Genomic DNA, 20,855 nt, shown 5'->3' with positions numbered 1-20,855 from the left:
AGAAAAAACTAAATGCATGGTATTTGGATATAAGAAAATCCAACACAGTATACAAATATATGATACAACTATTAAGGTAAAACATTTTAAATTTTGGGGATATGGTTAGATGAAAGGTTGACATGGAAAAGCATATTAGATGGTTTCATTAAGTGTGGGAAAATAATTAATGTTTTAAGGTGTGTGCTGGCTAGTGGGGGCTGATAGTGACACTATGATGATGATATATAGAGCAATATCATAACTATTGATTATGGGTGTATGGTATATGACAGCACCTTCAGTGATTAACCAACTTGATGTAATCCAAGCAAAACTCTTAGAGGTGTAGTGGGCAACGCTAATATCCGCGCTATTAATAGAATCAGGAGATGCCATTGTTAGAAGACGTAAACTTTGTTGAAGTATCTAATGAAATTAAAAGGACAAATAAATTACCTAACTACTAACAATTGGGAGTTTATGGGAACAGCAAGATTGTTAAAAAACTTTGTAGAAACACTTAAATTATCAGAAGACATTGTATTGTTGTATGTCACCAGTATGTCGTTCAGTGTACCTTTATGGTTGATTCAATCATTGTTGTTTATATTTTATGAAACAAAAAGATGTCAGCGGATGTAGTGGAGGAGATAAAACCGGCAGAGTCACATATGGGGAGGCTGTCTACAATTTATATCGTTGTTGGGTCAGACACGCTTCGTTCTGGAGACTCCAGAAGGTGGCGGTATTGAGCAACAACATGACTACCATCCAGAACACCAAAGAAGAAGACGTCAACGACTGTCTGGTCGTGTTTGAACCACACTGATGGAAACGCGGTTGATTGGAAACTAGTCGACATTTGTTATTCCTGTCAGCGGAGAAGGTAAATATGGCTTCACTTGAAAGTCTGAAAAGCCTTATTCAAAGTGTCAGTAAAGTGACGTTACACTTGGCGACTTCACGGCTGTTGCTGGTCTCTTTAATTGCTGGCTAAGTTAGTTAGCGTTAGCTACCGCTAGCTAGCCGGCTCATGCTAACTTGCATGGCTCATTGACTGTAGCTATGCCTACCTGCTGAGTTTGCCACTCAATGGGAGACATTGTTGGCGGATTAACAGAACATACAGTTATCATCCTCTTTCCACAGCTTCCATTTGTTTCAATGACCAGCAGTGTTTTCTGCTACGGGCGCTAACAAAGTCATGCTAGGCTAGTTTGTGTCGCCAGCTAACTTCAACTAAAGAACTGAAATAAAGAAAGTTGTGTTTGTGTTTACCAGCTCCAGGTTGGATCCAAGTGGTCTGTACATAGGAAGAACCAAACAGAGGGGTCCTACATGGCTGCTCCAACATTACAGCAGCCCAGTTTCCTCCTGGTGAGTCTCTTTACATGACTGTTTACGGTTTCTAATCGAGAATCAACATGACTGATGATTTTCAGATTTCATCCAACTCTTGATTGATTGATTATATTGATTATTTATGGATATAGAAGAACAAAAATGGAATAAGGGATACAACAAGGGCGTAAATTTGGGTTCAACATTGTGGGGCTTGAGATCTCCACTTTGGAGCAAAGTTTTGAGCCTCAAACACTTTAAATTCTGCATTCTGGTTTATTTTTCTGCAACAAGTTATGGTGCGAATGTCTTTATTTATGGAAAGTAAATTCTAACATGTTTTTTGGGGGTGTTGCGCTGGCCAGTTTTGATTATTTGGGGGGTTGTAACCCCCCTATCCCCCTCCTGTAAATTACGCTTATGTGTACAATGTAAAGTGTAAACACTTCACATAAAAAAACAAATTCTTTCCTGAAAGCATTCGCATACCCCAAAAACTACTAAATTAGAAACAAGCTTTAAAAGCTTCACAGTTAATAAAATCGTAGGTAACAAAAAGCCCAGGACCTGTCTGTCATATTTGAATTGGTCATCTTACCCCAGAGATGTCTTCATCTAACTCTTTGTGATTCTTGTGTCACACGGTGAATACCTTTTGGTTTAGATTATTTTTGTCTTCTATCTAAAACAAAGCTAGTCTCTTTTTTTACTGTGTGATTGACAAAACATGCTCATGAATGTGTTGTGTTGTCGCTCTAGGCCAATCTTAAAGCCGATACATTCACCAAACCTCTGCTCCAGCGATGCCAAGATCTGGTGAAGATCATCGACGACTATCCTGCAAAGGTACCGTTGACCCCCACCGCCACGGGCTCGTCTGCGCTTTATTCGTCGTGAATGGCTATGAACTTTTTATTTTACTGAAATGACTGATCTCTGTGAGTCTGTAAGATGAAGATAGATATTGTAAATGACCAAAACTGATCATGTCATCACAGCATGAACTCCCATCTCTGGGATAATGTAGTCCAGATTTGACAACTCTAAGTACAGTTATTATTTTTTTTTTTTTTTTACAGACTTAAAAATGTGGTCTAGATTTGAAAAGAAGCAGTGAAATCTCCCTTTTTACATTTTCACAAATGGAATAAAGGTTTCACAAGTTTGAAAGTGTGTTTCAGACAGCGTTAAGGCTTACATAAGATGTCTAACACACTTTCACAACAGTATGAGGCAGAAAAACTTAGGATCAGTCGCTCAGAAATGTCAGCTATGTTTCCCTTAAGTTTCCCCTTAACTGCTGAATCAGAATCTTAACTTTAGTGTTGTTAAAATATTACAACTTTTGTTATTCAAAAGTTTGTTCATATCCTGTCAAAATGTATTTGTCATGTTATAAAATGGAGTACTGGTGTATATATAAACTGTAACAACAGTTGTAAAGCATCATTTGTTATGCCTTGTATAGCAGTTTTACAGCCATTTTGTTTTGTCTCCACATAGTGTTTGTACAAGCTAGCGAGAAATATTTGGAAAAGAATGCCATTGGATTTGTACCTCGTACCCAGTTTGTACATGATTCAGTCAGCTGTTTGTCTCTTCACTGGATACAGCCGGGCAGCTGACCCAAACTTGTATGTCAATACTTGTAGTACGAGGTAACAGCTGCTAGAACTGTGACTCCCGAGTTTCACTTTAAGTATCTTCGCTTTCCTATCAAAGGAATTTGTACTGAACTTTGTACTTTACTAGGGCTGGGTATCGTTCAAAACATTTCGGTACCAATGCCAATACCGTGACTTGGATACCGGTTCCCGAAAGATACTTTTTTCGATACCAAATATCGATACAAATATAAAATCCATTTTAACAAAAAGAAATTGCAACATTAAGGCACAAATCCTTTATTTATTTTTCAGCTGCTACGTGAGCCCACTCTCTGTGTATAATATAGAGTTTTTCCTGCATGCCTCAATGACATGTAACGTTAGACAGCCAATAACAAACATGAGATCTTGGTAGAAGCATGCTTGTTCGCTCACTGGCGTTGATGAGATTTACTCCATAGGTATTGAATGAAGAGGCAAGGAGGCAATTTGGTCGGTGCCTAATAAGGTATTGAATTCGGTACCCAGCCCTATACTTACTAACCCTAAACCTTAGCAGAAAGATATGCACAGAATCCAACATAAAAGGTTGTATTGTACTTTATTAGAGAAATTAATGGGGATATTAGAGTTGCAGATAACTCTTTCTGTAGACAAATAAAAGAAAGAAAGAAAATAAAAGTCAGTGGGGGTCTGGGGCCTTGTTGGTGAGGCTTACTGCTGAGGGGTTCTCTGGTACAACCACAGTTGTTTTCGCTGGTGCTCATTATAATCGAGCTGTCCTAATAATGTGTTAAATGTGTTTCCAGTTCATGATACAGTGTTTATGTGTGTGCATTTCCCTTTTAGGAACTTCACGCCATTTTCCCCTGTCTGGTGGAGACCGTTTTTGGCAGTCTGGACGGCATCATCGCAGGCTGGAACCTGCGACTCCTGCACTCACGGAGCAACGAGTACAACATTGTCCTGGAGTTTCTTAAACCCAGGTAGTTACAGCTTCTTTCGCGGAATCTGTGAATGTTTTTTTAACAGTTTTCAGCAGTGATCCAGAATGAAAATCTGCAGAATTTAGCGTACTGTTTTTCACTCTCAGTTCAGTTTTTCAATCTGTGGAAAATCCTCCCTGTAATTCTACCGCATCAGCCAAAAGTGTAATTTCATTCATTGTGGGTTTCTACAATCAATTCAAACACTGTTCTTGTTCTCATCTGTTTTGTATTTTGTTTCCAGTGGGCCAATGATGAAGCTCGTGTATAAACTTCAAGCAGAGGAGTACAAATATGAAATACCTGTCAATTATCTTCCGGTAAGAACTTTTGTCTCTTTAGTGACTGCGTCACTAGCTACACTCAGTGAAACTCTCTAACTCCGTTGTTTGGACTAGACCACTTTGTTCAGGCTTGGTTTGTGTGCTTTTTAAAATCTCTGTTTGGAGAACATGTCTTGACTCTCATTAGATAAGTGTGTGTTATGTATAATGTAGAGCAGTGGTTCTCAAACTTTTTTCAATAATGTTCCCCTTTTGAATTGTTTCTTTAAGCCAAGTACCCCCTGACCAGCGCTAATCATTTTTGGTAGAAAACAAAGTATATAAAGAGGAACAATAAACCTCTGTCAGAGAGAGATTTACTAAAACAATAGGGTGGTACGGTTCGAAAAAACACCCAACCGCCGGTTCGCTAGTCTCGGTTCGAGCGTGTGTACCCGGCGGTTCGTCAGTACACTGTTAATGTGCACTAACCTCTTACTGCCGTAGTGCCCTTTCTACACCTATGTTAAAACACTAACTGCTGGAAATGACGAGCGGGATGAGCGTGAACAAACGCAACCCATGGCAGCTGATTGGAGATCGGCGTCACATGGGTCTGGCTGGTCCCTAATTTCAAAACTGTCATGGCGTCGTTCCAGAATACGATCTCATATTGTACTAAAATAGTTCACCTAAACGTGTTTCGTAAAAATTTTAATCGAGAAATAGGCCATGCAGTTGCTGAATCTGTCTTCATTTCAGATCGACAAAGGTCAGTTTAAAGATTTTCGTCAGATTTTGAGAGACACCGCCGCCCGCTCCCTCAAGTGGGTGAAGCGCTGCACGCACGTCACGTCCACCTGCAGAAATGTCCAGCGGGAGGCTGCCCAGAGTGGAGGATGGCAGCCTCGTTTATAGTCTGGTGTGTGGACATTTTGGATTTCATGGTACCTATGATGAAATAAAACAATATAGAACTGCCACTGTACGTTTGTGCAACATGCATTCAATATTATTTTAGCTATATGCTGAGTATATTCTGGGTGTTGAGATTAAAAGAAAAAATAACAAACACTGAACCAAAACGTGACCTAAAAGTGTAAGAACGACCGTGGGTTTTGTCATTACCCCTAAACAACATAAAACATTTTCTGATGAAAAAGGAGACAAAAACTGTAAAAAAACAAAATTGATAGATGGTAGAAAGAAGATAGGTCAAAATAGTATCAAAACTTGTGCATAACTTTGAAAAGAGACTCCGCCCTCGCAGATTTTCATCTGGCCCGTTTATCAATTTAGGTTCACAATCCATTTTGGCAAGCTTCTGCGCCAAACCAAAAATATTCTATGATGTCTATGCAGACTTTTGGTAGGGCTTTATGTTGACAACAATACGACAAAATTTGAAGAAAAGAAAAAAAAGCAACAAAAACTTGGGAAAACGACAAAAAAAAAAAAAAGAGGCACAAATGTTGGCGAAAGTCACAAAAAAGACAGAAAAGGCATTTAGACAATTAAAGATATTTGACTTTTCAATGAAATAAAAGCATGGCAATAAACTCTACATGTCTGGCCCTTAATGTGATTGTCATTTCCCAGTGTGGCCCTTAGTGAAAATGATGGTGGTACATAATGAAATGTTGTTCCATTTAGTGTTGAAGGCTATTACAGTTGTAGATTTGTAACTGGTATCAAAATATCAACCATAGCCGCCTCATCTTGTTCCATTCTCACCCCCGGTGTGTCTTCCAGGGTCCGGTGAAGGCCTGCATCCAGGAGGGAGTCCTCCCCGACTGTCCGCTGTTCCACAACAAGCTGCAGTTCCCCCTGTCGGGTCTGCTGACTCTGAACCTCGCTCTCAGTATCCTTTCCAACAAAAAAAAAAAAAACAATCGGTCTGGGTCCTCTTTATGGTATTAGAGAGGGATTTCCCATGGCTGGCCAAGCCTTTATTAGAAAACAAAACCATGTGCTGGCTAATTACTATTAATGATACTTACAGTTCTTTGTGTCTGTTAATCTATATATATTGTATGTTAAATGCACTAAGCTCTTAAACCTATTTTTCAAAATCCGCAAATTTTCATCAATCACTTAGTCAATGAAATGTTTAAAAAGTAGTTAAAAAGCCTTGTTTTTTTCCCACCAATAGATCAAACCTCAAAGTTGTTCAGTCATGTATGACAAAGAAAAGCTGCTAATCCTCCGATTGGAGAAGCTAGAACCTTGAGAATATGTAACATTGTGTTTCACATTTCTTGCTTGAAAAATAACTAACAATGACTTAATTGTTAAAATAGTTGCCAAAAGTATTTCAATGAATCATTAACTAATCATTTTAGCTGTTCTCTTCTAATTTGTCCAACATTTTGCAGCAACAGTTTGTCTATTGACAACAGGAGGGGTTCATACAAGGCGAGGGAGGGAACAGACTTTACATCACTGTGCTTTTAGATTATTCCTTAACGCTCTGCAGATCCGTTTGAATTCTTCATGTTCAATTTCGCCTACTGTCTCATCACGCCAAAGGTGAGATTACCAAAAAACTATCAATGATATCCTGAGTTCAGCGCACCTTGAAAAGTATGAACGTAAGTCATCATTAACCTCTGAAGCCTGTGCCAATATGTGGACTAATAATGGATTCATAAAGGCTGTATTTTTTAAAGTGCTCATATTATGCTTTTTGGCTTTTTCCCCTTTCCTTTATTGTATTATATATCTTTTTGTTGTTCATGTAATGGGTTTACAAAGTGAAAAAGCCCAAAGTCCACCCCAAAGGGACTTACCATCTCCAACAGAAAACCCTGTCAGGGCACGCCCTCATACTCTGCTTCTGACTGGCTAGTAGTCCTTACCTAGGTACTGTCAGGGCACGCCCTCATACTCTGCTTCTGACTGGCTAGTAGTCCTTACCTAGGTACTGTCAGGGCACGCCCTCATACTCTGCTTCTGACTGGCTAGTAGTCCTTACCTAGGTACTGTCAGGGCACGCCCTCATACTCTGCTTCTGACTGGCTAGTAGTCCTTACCTAGTTACTGTCAGGGCACGCCCTCATACTCTGCTTCTGACTGGCTAGTAGTCCTTACCTAGGTACTTTCAGCCCCGCCCTCATACTCTGCTTCTGACTGGCTAGTAGTCCCTACCTCTACCTACTGTGGGGCAGCGCCCTCATTCTGCTTCTGACTGGCTAGTAGTCCTTACCTAGGTACTGTCAGGGCACACCCTCATACTCTGCTTCTGACTGGCTAGTAGTCCTTACCTAGCTACTGCACATGTGCGACTCCCAACAAAGATGGAACAGAAGTGCGATGCCTCACTCTGTAGCTAAAACAGAGAGCTCAACACACAGGGTGAAAAGAGGAGCTGCAGCAATGTGCAGTACAACAAAAATATGGTGTTTTTTGAAAGTTAAACCATGTAAACCTATTCTGATATAACTTCGAAATACAATTATGAACCTGAAAATGAGCATAATATGAGCACTTTAAGTGGTAGCTTGATAGACTGATCGTTTATGCTTATATACAGAAAGTAGTAAATAAAAAAACAACTTGATCTAAGTGGTATTCTTGGCTGTTGTCTTTCGAACGAGCACAACCATTGCTTGCCATATTATTTCTCACGGGGTGAACTGCTCCGTTCTCTTCATGTTTTCAGAGTTACCCCCAAGGCCAACAAGGAAGCTCCACTGACAGCGCCTATTTTGTGCTCGTGGACACTTACCTCAAATACTTCCTCCCCAGTGAGGGAAGTGTACCGCCTTCCCCTTTCTCCGACTCAAGAGGCTCTGTCACTGCACCTTCACCCAGGTATGTATAGCAACAAAGATGTGATAAATATATTAGAGTCAGAGTCATATCTGTCTGAAGATTGGGAGATAAATCAAGACCGGATAGGGCCAGAAAGTTCTCAACTTCATCCCACACCTTTTGAACATGAACAAAATTATTTGAGTTTTTTGTTGCTGAGGATCTTGTTTGTTTTTCTTTTTTTATTGCTTATCACTTTTACTTTTTTTAATTTTTATTTTTTTTGAACATGTTCAATAAATTGACTTAATAAAATGAAAAAGGTGATGAAAACCCCAGAGGATGTTGAACAATTACATGTCGTATAACAACAAAAGTTTCTATTTAGTCAAACTTGATTATAATTCTACTCTCTTTCTACCTTTTACTTAAACAGATCTTCCAGTGTTTCTTTTGCTGGTTATGGCGTTCACAGCCCCAGTCTCCTGAAGCATCACATATTCCACCAACCGTCGGTGAACGCAGACCCCGCAGCGCAGGAAATTTGGAGGTCTGAAACACTGTTACAGGTAAAGCCCGAGACACACCAAGCCGATAATCGGCCGTTGGACAGTCTGGCGAGGTCAGTGACTCAAGTCTGTTCCGATGTGTTTCGTGCCGTCCGAGGGGCCATCGGCCTTCATTTTGGAAAAATTAACGGTATGGCCTTTCTCGCTTAAAATGTTTTCAGAAACACGTTTGAGTGAACTATTTTAGTACGATATGAGATCATATTCTGAACAAGCCGCGATGACAGTCTGTCTTTGAATTTCCGGAGAAACAAGACCCACGTGATGCGTTCGTCCAATCAGCTGCCGGTTTTAATTTTGGGTGACAATACAGATTAGCGCTGCCTGTTGTTATGGAGACGTATTACATCTCGTCGCTTGGTGCTTTCCGAGGCACTTTTTTGACCAACTCGGAGAGACTGATCATTCCAACTGCCTTTTCTGCCAAGGGTCGGAAGTCTGGTCGGTGTGTCTGGTCCTTAAGACACAAATCAAACTAGAGGTGTCACAATTTCAAAATAAGCTTTCGGTTCTGACTATCGAAATTCAAAAGCAGGATTGGCTATTCCTCCAGTATTTATTTCTCTCTTCACCCGCCTGCTTGCACACGTCCGAAGCTGTAGCATGCAGCTCAAACGCACGGTAACGTTAGCCTGCAGCCGCACTTTCCCAGACTGCACGGCCACTGCTGGAGTTGGATATTGACGGAGAAACAACAGAACTGTAAAATCCTACTGCTTCCCTGAAGTCACTGTGTGGTAACATGTTGCCTTCCCCTTGAGTGAGTTATGGAAACATGTGGCTCCGATGGGACTCCACGGTGCGTTCATGTGCACCTCATTAAACTAATGGTGCATTCAATTGCGCCTCTAAAACCCTGAGAAACTCAAACTGTTGTAAAATACCCTTCTCCCATCTAGTGGCTCCTATTGTGGCATTACTGTCCCTGCTGAAATTTTTTTATTGAATCGAAATGTGAGCTTAAAACCGAATGCTGTTTCGAATTGTGGATCTGGAGAATCGTGACATCCCTAAATCAAACTGTGGGTTCCTGTGCTTATCATATAAAGACTGTTAACATTTTACAGTGCAATAAAATGAATTGCAAGTAGTGGGGTTTTGTGTCTAAGAGATTCTTGAAATGTTTTCAATGAAAGAAAACAAAAATACATTTAGTATGTTTTTAACAGATGCTGGTTCTAGTGTTTGAAGTGTGTGTGTGTGTGTGTGTGTGTGTGTGTGTGTGTGTGTGTGTGTGTGTGTGTGTGTGTGTGTGTGTGTGTGTGTGTGTGTGTGTGTGTGTGTGTGTGTGTGTGTGTGTGTGTGTGTGTGTTTTTCCTAAGATGTTTGTGGAGATCTGGCTCCATCACTACTCCTTAGAGATGTACCAGAAGCTGCAGTCTCCTCAGGTAAAGGTAAGAGAAATTTCCCCTCCCTCTCCTCTCCCCTGCACAGCAGCATCGCACAGCTGGCTGTTGAATGGCTGACCACAACCCCCCCACCCCCCCCCAACACACACAAATCTCCACCATCTCTGTCCCGTCCCGCAGCGAGCCCAGTGTGGGAGAATGGTTCGGACCAGCAGCCTCATGGTTGGTACTTTTGTCCATCAGCCACCAGACCAGCTACGGTCCAGGAGGTCCTTTTCATAGACTGTATATAAAGATGGATGGCTTGACAGCTCCCAAAATGTGAAGCCAAAACATTTAGATAGGCCCCTGGTGGCTGGCTGAAGAATAGGTCATAAACAAGGCCACATAAAATCTGCAAACGCAGATTTCCGCAGACTTAAAACTAAATAAAAGTAAAACAAAAGAATGTTAACAGGACTCCACCCCAAGGAGAAAAAACAGTCTGCTACATTCTGAAGATTTTGATTCTGCATCACCGCTGAAAACTGTAAATTTAATGCTATAAAAACTGGGTGAAACATCATGATTGGCAGCTGGGATTAACTCGTGATTAGTCGAGCGGGTGTATGGGCGGGACTTTGATACCGCGGCTCCACCGCCTTGATCACTACTGCGCGGACTCTGGCTCCAAAATTACAAGATGGCAACACCTGTATCTGGGAGGAATTGGAGACGCGTCGTTCATCTTTATATACAGTCTGTGTTTAAAACTCAAAAAACTACGGTTTTACAAAATTGTGTATGGGCTGAATTTAAAGATGGACCAGCTGCTGTGGCTGGTCAATAAAAAAGATCTGTGATCACTCTGCAGGCAGCCACATTCCCACATAACTATTAAAGAAAAACAGCATATTGTGTGTCTGTGTAACTGTTGAAAACGTCGCCTGCAGCGAGTTCTTCTGAATCAGCTGACTGAGGTTAAAAGGTTTCCTGAGTTGCTTGCAGTATGAATGCACAGCAGGCATCCCTGTTTCCCACTTTAGAAGCATCCCGGTCATAAGTAAAATGGTTTTAAAATCCCCTTTGTAGATTGAGAGTAGCTGCAGAGTAAAGCTACTGCATTATGGAATCTGGCATGTGTTCCCCGTAGTAGTGCTTTTGCTTCCTTTCACGTTCCTTTGCATGCTGGGATGTCCAAGTCACTGAGTGTTTCTTTTGTTAGTTTTGTTGTCTGTGTGTGAAACACCATTATAAAGCCACAACACTGTGAAGGTTTCTGGAGACTCAATTCGATCAATAGAAAAAATAATAATTAATCGTGAAAGTAATTTTTTGTGCGAAATTGGCAGAAAATGCAGTTTTCAGCCTCTTGGAATAGGGAATATTAGTACTTTTCTCTATTTAATATGACAAACTGAATATATTAGGGTTTTGGAGTGACAAAAGCTTTCAGCTTTTTTGAACCTTGAGTCTTAAATATGAGCACTGCAGAACCTTTTTGAAGCATCCAATGGAGGATGCTTGAAAAACTTTCCACCTGTTGCAGCTACAGTACAGTTCTGAATGTGTTCTGATGATCAAAAGCAATCACAGTGAGACTTTGTGCTGGTGCTGTTTGTATCATACCTGCTGTGTAGTTTTATACACTTTGACCCTCGGCTATTTAGATTGCATGATTAATGTGATGCCAAGATGTTGTTGTACACTTGTTTATTCTCCCGACAACACCATTTCCTCAGTATTTATGGAGCAGTAGTGTTAATTAAAAATCTAACTAAGTGCTCTGGAGCTGCAAAGATTAGTCAAATAATGTATTAGTTATCTATAGTTTCTGGTGTCTTCTCTCCTCTGGGACAGTAAACTGAATATCTTTTGAGTTGTGGACAAAACAAGACATTTGAGGACGTCACCTTGGGACTTTGGGAAACACTGATCCACAATTTTCCGACATTTTAGAGACTAAACAAATAATCCATTCATCCAGACGACGATGAAAATAATTGTTAGTTGCAGCCCCTAGATTGAACCAAATTAGGGCGGCTGTGCCCTAAAGTGCTCATTGTGTGTCAATCATAAATATTAGTGCTGCAACAAATTGTTTTCTCAATTAAAGGTGCTCTAAGCGATGTTGGGTGACGTCACTTCTTGTTGACGTTCGAAGTATTGTCAAACACAACGGAGGTTAGCTCGTCCCTCCCTCCTCCTCATCCCGTCCCCTCCCTTCTGCTAACTTAAACCCCCCCCCCCCAACCCCAAATCCTTCTTGTCAGTTATTGGCTGGAAGACTGTTTGTTTATTTTGAAAGTGTGTTCAGGGGACAGGCAGCTTGTGGATAGTGAGGAGATGTTTACTGTATGTGACAAAAAATGTTGTAGCCTAAAAAAAATTGTGATATCGCTTAGAGCACCTTTAATCATATATATTTTTTGGTTTATAAGAACGATAACAAATGCAGTTTTCTGGAGTTAAAGGTTTTTAAACAGTCCAAAATCCCAAAGATGTTCAGTTTGTTTTAATGTAAGAGAAGCAAAAAACAACAACAACACATCAAATTTTAGAAGCTGGAACTGTCAGATGTAAGTTGCTAACTAATCTCGTTGTCAGTCAACTAATCGTTGCAGCTCTGGTTCAGATTTTTAAATATCAGAAGTCATTTCACTTCAAGCTTTGACCTCCGTTAACTGCTCCAAAAGGCTGCAAAGGAAACCGTGAAGTAACCGTTCAACTCCTCGTTTAACATGCTGACCAATGCAGTCATAAACATTACAGGTTTTGTCAAGTCTACCTCCCTTGTACCAAATGCTAATCTTCCTAAAATATATTAACTACTGTGTTGAGTTATTGTGTTCTGTGTCTGTGAAGAGTGGACTGAAACTGCAAGATTTTAGCTTGGATGACCCAAACTAATGTAGATGCTTGAAATGAGAGTTAATGTTCTCAGATCTGCAATTCATATTTAACAACACTGTCAATATATATAGCATACAATGTAATTTGTTTAATATGGATTAAGTTACCAGGCCACAAACTCACATATTCCTGCATGTTATGTGTTTTATTGGTGCAAAACTAAAGCTTACAGTTTTGAGTTCACTCTGGTAATGATGTTAGACATTAGGGATGGGAATGATTAAGACTGATAGGCCAACTTCTATTTAAATATGCATCTGGATATATCGTGGATACCTCCACACAAACTGGCACATTTTCTTTTACGGCCAAACTTTTTCTTTTGTTTTTTGAAACGTGGACGTGCTCGTCCAGTCACTCCAATCCTTGTTGATGTAGAGCTCAACAGTGAGCGCGCGCTTTTTAAACGCCTCTGATTCCGGAAGTGATTTTCTCTTCCTGAGCTATTGCTCAATTAACGTTTCATTAAATGCTTATATAACGCGTTTTAAGCCTTGAAACAAGCCAACCAGCTACGAGATGAATCGTGACCATAAAACATTAGATTCGACGCAAAAGAACATTTTGAAAACGGCAGAAAAAAAGGCAAAGGGTACAAGACTGTGTACAGAGACGATCATAGACTTCAGTGGCAGCAGCTTGCTAAAGGTCAACCTTTCCATGGTAACAGCGAGCTCCACCAATCTGAGATGTTGCTATTACACTTAGGATTGTGGATAGTGTGGTACTTCTCCATGACATTGCGAATAAAACATGTTTTTTCATAAAAAAAAATGTTGATACCGTACAGACTTCTGGCTTCTTCGGGGGCAGAAACCTTTGTTTCACAATCTTGTAGCAGATGGGAAGTCTCCCTTGGACTGATAATCAAAATTCTAATTGAAGAAAATTAATGGGATTTTTACTCTTCCGGATCCACACTGTTAAGCTCTCGAGCCACGATAGCTCTCTTCTGTCAGATCTCTTCTTCTGCGGTAATGGACAAAACATAATTCCGTTACTTTACATTTTTTGGTAATTGTGATTTTTATTTGATCCTGTTTGAAATGATTCCCATCCCTATGACGATGTAATCCCCCTCCGTCTGGTGTCCAGGAAAAGGCCTCTGCATCGTTCCCCCGGCAGTTAAAGCATTGTGTTCCCACAGTCAACATTTTATTCTTGTTTGTCTCCCCTCCTGTTTTTCTGCTCCAATTGTGTTTCTGTCTGGTTGCATTCTCCTTTTTTCGCTGCCTCCTTTTTTCTCCTGTTCTCATGTGTACTTTCCTCCTGCCACCTTTTTCTTTTCCTTCCTCTTCTTCCTCCCTTATTGTCACTTTCCCCCTGTCCTTCCTCTCTCTTCGCTGTTGTTGCTTCTCCTCCACCTTTTCGTTATGTCTTTCCTCTTTCCTCATCCTTCTCTCCTCCCCCTTCCCCCCTCCCCCTGGTGGTAACGGGTGAACAGCTGGCGCTGCTGCAGTACCGCCTCAGTATGTCCAGCATGCCGTGCCAACCCTACGCCCCACCAGGCTCTGGGACCCGCCACACCTACCAAGTACTTTTACCTTTTCATTCACCCCCGCCCCTCTGGGGCCTCCTGGAGGTAAACCGCAGTCAGTTACAGTCAAAGTCAAGGGTACTTCTCTCAAATTGACAAACACGGTGAGACATCGCCCCCCTATGAAAAAGGTGGAAGTGATTGGTTGTTTGTAATGCACAATAGAGTGCTGCAGGAATGAGTCCTAAAGATCGGAAATGAGTTTTTGCACTTTTTTGCACTTCTGCTTCTCTCGTCTCAAAATCAATGGGTTTTTCAAATGGTTTTTTCATTAGATGCCTCACATAAAATTTGTGGTTAAGACAAGTAAAGAGATGTTCATTTTTGTTCTTTGTAGGGATGAAACGATGCATCGCGAAACGGTTAAAAGCAATATAAATGTGTAAAAGTAAAACCGGTTGATATAAAAAGAAATGAATTGTGCTGCGGTTTTTAAAAGGCCCAGGACATTAGCTAGTTTTTATTTCGCTCGTTTGACTTCAGACGTCACAACGTGAGAAAAATTGTTTGGCGAATCTTATTGAATTTTGACTTGAATGTATCGTTACATCCTTAGTTCTTTCATATAAAATATGTAAGTAAACACCCCACTCGTGAATTTTGAAACCTGTATTTGTCTTAAAAAAAGGCAGTTGCCTACACGTGGCTTAATAGGACTACAAATGTTATCATGTGGAACAGGCAAAATCTTCCAATTTTGTTTAATGAAATAATTCTTTTTTTTTTACTTTTATTTTACAAATATCATGTAATACAAACAATTGTTCGACATCATACTTATTAAATACATAATTAGGGCAGTCATTTCCATTCAAAGAGCATTACAACCAACTTTACATCTGAAGCGTTTAAAGACTCTATTTGTCCGTTGTTTATTTCTAAAGAAACACGACAATGTATAAAAGGCTCCATTACCTTGTATCTATCTCACATTATGGCTCCGTAGCAGACGCTTTTATAAAAATAGGCTAACGATTGGGTCATAACCACACGACTTTCTGTCGCACAGTAGAGAAATTACCGTATAGTCAGGAGAAGCTCGCAGGCAGTTTCGACTTACATTCGCTGTTTAAGTTTAATTACTTATGTTAATTAGCATTTTAGTTAGCAATAAGTAGCCTGTGCCTATGTTATCTCCTTACATATACCTACGCTCTCCGTCTCTGCAAGATTCGGATTGATTGAGATTTCTCTTGGCACAGCTACCAGAAGACTTACAGCTTTCAGACAGGTTGCATCTACATCGTCAAGCTCAGTTTGAGGCTGCGCAGTAACGCTCAGCCATCACCAGAAAAGTACTTCTAATTCACTTCCACTGGTCTCCGTAGAAGCATATGGGGTCGCTGTGTCCATTTCTTTAACTGTCTGAATACAACCCTACATAATGATGACATTACATAAAATAAAATAAAGGTTTTTTAAATACACAGTAAGAAAAAATAAAATAAATACAAACAAAATATAATTGAAAGGTAGGCTATATAATCACATTTCCTTTAAAAAAGAATATTGTCGAACAGGCGAAATCAGTTTAAAGTTGGTGGTGGGGAAGTTGTAATGTGACCGTAATGTTTAGTTCATTTATAGCCTAATGTTTGTTGGTGATATCATTTACACTTCAAAAATTATTTTCTGCCCAAATGTAATGGAAAAATCCAGTCGGCTTTTTGTCGAGGGAACCAGGACGTTTCTAACTTTGGTTCGGCCTACAAAAATACGTAATCCCTGCAGCACTCTAGATATTGTCACACACAACCCAAATGATAAAAGACAATCCAGCTTTTGAAATCACAGTCATTCCCTATTCATTTTTGCCTCTTTTTTTACCTTTTGTTTCAGGAATTAATTCCTTCTCCTTTTTTAATTAGCTTGACTTCAAAATGTAGAAAGATTTAAAGACTTTAGGCTGACCCTTAAAAAATATCTATAGTCAAGGATCCACAAGCAGCAGCGTGTGGTCCGAACCTAGAATTTAAGAAACAAGAGATTATGTTATCAGTCCTCTATGATGGACTGATTATTAACAGTTAAACAGAAAATCCTAGTGCTTTTATGGTAGCCCAAAGTCTTGCTCTTCTGTTCCCTGTGAGGCCTCCAGTCTGACTGTAAATTGTGAATCTCTACAGAGAAGTATCCTTGACAGGAAAAGTAAGCCTGCAATGAAGCTTTTTGGAAATTGAGCAAATATTTGTTGGTTTGGATGTTGATTCTCTTTTGCCGTTTGTGTTTTTTTTAAATGCATGCTTTTTTACACTAAGTCTGGTGTGCTTTTGTTGCTTTACATGTTTTTGTAGGTGTTAAATGTTTGTTTCTATTGGCTCTATTGCTCTTCATCAAGCAAAAGATACTACTACAGTTTGAACAATCTTTATTTACATGCATCAAAATCATTTAGTTATTAGAGATATTGTTTTAAATTCTCAGCCTAAATTCACATACATGTTCTTCACAGAGGTAAGGTTTGCATTTGCTTGCATTATTATAAAGAAAAACTGTATAATTTTGCTGTAAGCAGCTAATGGAGCACTGAGGTCCGACCTTTCATTATGTCTGTGCCATTTATTAAAATGTAATTTGATTCCTACATTTTAATAAATCACGGCTGTGAGTGATCTTATAAAAATGTTCATTAAATATACTTTGTACAGCCCAAGATGAATAACTGTTCTCATAGTCTGAAACAACCTCAACATAGAATGAATTATTATTATTTTTGGGATAAATTCAGAGGAAGTTTTTGGTTACAGACATGACTGTCCCTGCCATGCCATGTTGTCCTGGTACAGACAGGATGCCAACTGAAGATGAAATGATTTTATAAGCAAGGGATCCGATAGAAGCAGCTGTACATATAGAAGACACAATGATTTGCTAACTGACTGGCCCAGACTCAGTCTCTCTCCTAGTAATAAAGAGGTTAAGTCCCTCCCCTTCCTGTGTCCAGCATGGGACATTATTTCGGAAAGAAAATATGTAATAAAATGAACAAGGAGACAAATAATGGTTTGATCCCGTTTGAATTAATTCATGAAAGAAACACACATGATGTTTGTCAATTTAAAAGATAATTTTGCAAGTGAAGAAGGTCCGTTTGTCGTAAAACTGTTTAAGTATAAGACTGTGAGAATACCTAATTAGCAAGACTCCTCAACCCAAAGTCTCTAAGTGAGGTCTGTGTTTGGCACCGGGATGTTAACGTTACTCAATTTTCTCTTTTGGTAATAGATGTCGTGCTCTGTGCAGGATCTCGCACGATCATCCGGTGTTGCTGAAAAAGTTTTTTGGTATATCCAAGACGCCTAGTTCCAGGAATGCATTAATATTTTGTTGGTAGTACAAGTTTGCAACAATTATTAGTTAACACTAAGTTGTAAACACTTGGGAAAAAAATTATTAAAAACTTTGGATATACCAAAAAACCTTTTCAGCGAAAACGGGGTGATCGCGCACAGAGCACGACATCTATCGCCGGAAGAGACTACCGGTAAAGTAATGAAGAAAGAGCAAGAAGCGAGAGAACAGAAGAAGAGATCAACAAAATAGCAGAGTTTGAGGTTAGCATTAAACGCGACGATGAGTGTATCAATTTCGAAGGTCGCCCGTACCTATTCGAGCCTGAATACACAGACGAGGAGCTACAACTAATGGAGAAGAATCGGAGAGCTAGCTAGCAGCGGTAGCAGCAGAGAGTAGAATCCATCAGGCAAATGTTATTTAAATAAACTCCTGGTGTACTAACAAACTTTCCAATGCCTTGTTTTATGAGTACAGAACCTATTTGTACTACTGTAGAAGTTTGGTACCATTCCGGGCATTATTAGTGGGGTAATTTATGAGATACACCTTTGGTTCCATTAGCTGATAGCGCTAACTCGCCCAATGTTAGACCAAGGGAAAAAAGCTTCTGGGGGGGGTGTTTGGCTCGAGGTCATGGTGCAAAGGACCCTAGGGTGAAATTACTCCAAACCATCCCTAACGTTTCTCAATTTACTCGTTCTTTCACCTCTCAGCTAAAAAAAGAGTTGGATAAAACACACGATTCATGGTCCAATTCAAACGGGATCAAAAAATTATGTCTTTCATTCATTCACTGCCATAAATAAAAAAAAGAGAAAAAAAAAAAAAAATAAAAAAAACCAAAATGATTCATAGACGTGAGACCTCTGTACTCTATAGAATTATAAAATGCGCTGAGCCTTTGGTGATAGTTTGGCTGCTTTTTGGGACTGGGATGCATTCTGATTGGCTGCTTTTTAAACCGGGAGCTGACTGAGATGCTTGGGGGGTCATGTTGTCGGTGTAGCACTATGTGACTGTTGGTCTCTGCAGGAACCCTTCAGCCCGACGGAGGAGCATGTGTTGGTGGTGCGTCTCCTGGTGAAACATCTGCACGCCTTCTCCAACAGCCTGAAGCCGGAGCAGCTGTCCTCGTCGCCCTCGGCCCACTCGCACACGCACACCAGCCCGCTGGAGGAGTTCAAGAGGTCAGCTTCATCAGACATACTATAGGGGTGTAACAATACATCGATCTGGATTAGGGATGTCAGCCGATCACAGTATCGGATCGGAGCAGATTTTGGCATTTTTTAACTGATCGGGGATCAGCATTCACCCCGTTTACCTTAATCCGATCATGTACATCAGCCTATAGTGATCACCGCCTTTTAGCCATACACGCCCTGCGCCACAAACGCACTGCCAGACTGCCTGAATGCTGCCTCTTTCAAACCAAGATGGCACGCGACCAGTTTTTTACAGAAGTGGATTACTCCTATTCTCCACACTTCTTCCGTGATTCCACCAGGAAACCAGTTTATAGGCTGTTATTCCCTGGAGCCGACATCGTAGTTAAACCTGAGAAGATAATCAAAGATTGACTATTAAGTGCAAGAGGCGTCACTAAGTTTAGTTTAATGACTTTAATTTTTCAACTTTAATGTATCTTGGCTCAAGCTCATGAATACAATCTTTAGTTCCTCTGACAGATCGCCTAGCTTGTCAGGGTGTAACGTTGTCAGGTGTGCCCTCAGGTTGCTCTCCACCATTTTTGATAGTCTTGTGATGATGATAACGCGTGGATGTGTGTATTAAGGGAACGTGTACGATTGTGATACGATTCAAAAACTTTATTGTTCATCAGACGAAACAAAAGCATTTCCTTTTCACATGCGTGTAGGCCAAGGCGGCGAGAAAGGCAAGATTGCATATCATTTCTTTTTTTAAATGCATAAAAATGCAATATTCGAATAGTAATTATAGCATTCGAATAGTATTGATTTTTTTAATATGCGAATTATATTCGAATTTCGGAATTCGTTCCAACAGTCCTAATAGCAGGGCTGTAGTCAAGACCACCTTTGTCGAGTCCAAGACAAGTCCAAGACCACGACTAGTCGAGTCCAAGTCAAGACCAAGTCCAGAGAGGTTTGAGTCCAAGACAAGACCGAGTCCAAAAAGGTTCAGGTCCGAGTCAGCACCGAGTCCAGGACAGGAAAAAAAAAAGTCTAATGCGTCCATGACATTATCAGTCATTTGGGGTTATTATTTATTGATTTAAAAGCAAAAACAGTGTCACAACACCCAGGATTTTTAAGTAAAGACATTCCCCTTGATATCATATATTCTAATCTAAAGAAAACAGAATGATGATATATGGTGATACCTCATAATAACAGTGTTAGATGTATGTAATCAATGTATTCTGCAAATATCTTTATGTAAAAAGAAAAATAGATTACAATCCAAATATAAAAACATAATGAAGTAAGGCTAACAGGCATTCTGTATTGCTTTCAAATATTTATTCTCCTTTGGATGGACTTTTCTAATTATATCTGAGTCAGCACACATGTAGACTAGGAATCATTTACTCCCCCCTCCTGTTTTGCTCTTTTGTTGTTAATGTAGGCCTATTAATAAACCAATGGACTGTAATATTTCAGATGTGTTTGAGCAATGTCCAAAACTTTGTGCACACTCAAAATACAGTATATCTGTGTTCTCTGTGATTTGGAGGAGTCGTGATTTTGAGAAAAATAAAGTTATAATAGGCTATTACAAGAATAAAGTCACTGTATTTCAGAAATCTACCTGCACCATAGTCTGCTGTGCATTACGTGATTGCTGTAGATCTCAGACCTTCTGACAGACACAGAGCCCTGTTTGGGTGTCTGAATGAGACAAAGAGTTTAGCTAGAGAAGTGGCCGTACGCTGCTCTACATCGGAGGTGGAAAACCGAATCTACTGCAGAAATACACGGAGCACAAACGCAACACATCTACCGCAGCATGTCGACAGTAGAGCGCATCCGTTATAACCTGAGGCTGCGCTGCATTTTACAGAGAGAGTGGACACCAAGAGACGCACAGGTCTGCTTCAGAGCTCCGTGTGGTTGAGTCTGAACCATAGACTGGAAACGTCACAGGAACTTTAAACTAAATCATTAGTATTGCGCTCCTTAACTTTGTGTTGATGGCATCAATGTATTACACTGATTTGCCTATGATTCCTCCGAAAACTTCACCCGGCTTTAACAGCTTTCCTCACGAGACGGGTTGCTAGGTGATAGCAACCAA

General features: G+C 40.1%; 1 protein-coding gene across 6 annotated transcripts in view; it reads left to right on the top strand.

Moving 5' to 3' along the window:
* Positions 1–735: 735 nt before the first annotated feature.
* The window catches only part of smpd4 (sphingomyelin phosphodiesterase 4), a 29,320-nt gene continuing 9,200 nt past the window's right edge, over positions 736–20,855 (top strand). The window contains exons 1-12 of one of the 6 annotated variants that reach the window (XM_039797552.1): positions 736–868; positions 1,264–1,359; positions 2,083–2,169; positions 3,780–3,916; positions 4,161–4,236; positions 5,932–6,040; positions 6,656–6,708; positions 7,841–7,992; positions 8,369–8,501; positions 9,824–9,889; positions 14,187–14,276; positions 18,609–18,763. In XM_039797552.1, coding sequence (XP_039653486.1) covers positions 1,321–1,359; positions 2,083–2,169; positions 3,780–3,916; positions 4,161–4,236; positions 5,932–6,040; positions 6,656–6,708; positions 7,841–7,992; positions 8,369–8,501; positions 9,824–9,889; positions 14,187–14,276; positions 18,609–18,763 — 1,097 coding nt within the window. In that variant the 5' untranslated portion in view covers positions 736–868; positions 1,264–1,320. Of the gene's footprint in view, positions 869–1,263; positions 1,360–2,082; positions 2,170–3,779; positions 3,917–4,160; positions 4,237–5,931; positions 6,041–6,655; positions 6,709–7,840; positions 7,993–8,368; positions 8,502–9,823; positions 9,896–14,186; positions 14,325–18,608; positions 18,764–20,855 lie in introns of all 6 variants that reach the window. The other 5 variants (XM_039797550.1, XM_039797551.1, XM_039797549.1 and 2 more) reach the window with 5 other exon arrangements.

Source organism: Perca fluviatilis, chromosome 4 (genome assembly GCF_010015445.1).
Source record: "Perca fluviatilis chromosome 4, GENO_Pfluv_1.0, whole genome shotgun sequence".
Taxonomy (NCBI): Eukaryota; Metazoa; Chordata; class Actinopteri; order Perciformes; family Percidae; genus Perca; species Perca fluviatilis.
The sequence above is the reverse complement of the archived record's forward strand: the minus strand, read 5'-3'. Positions and strand labels throughout refer to the sequence as shown.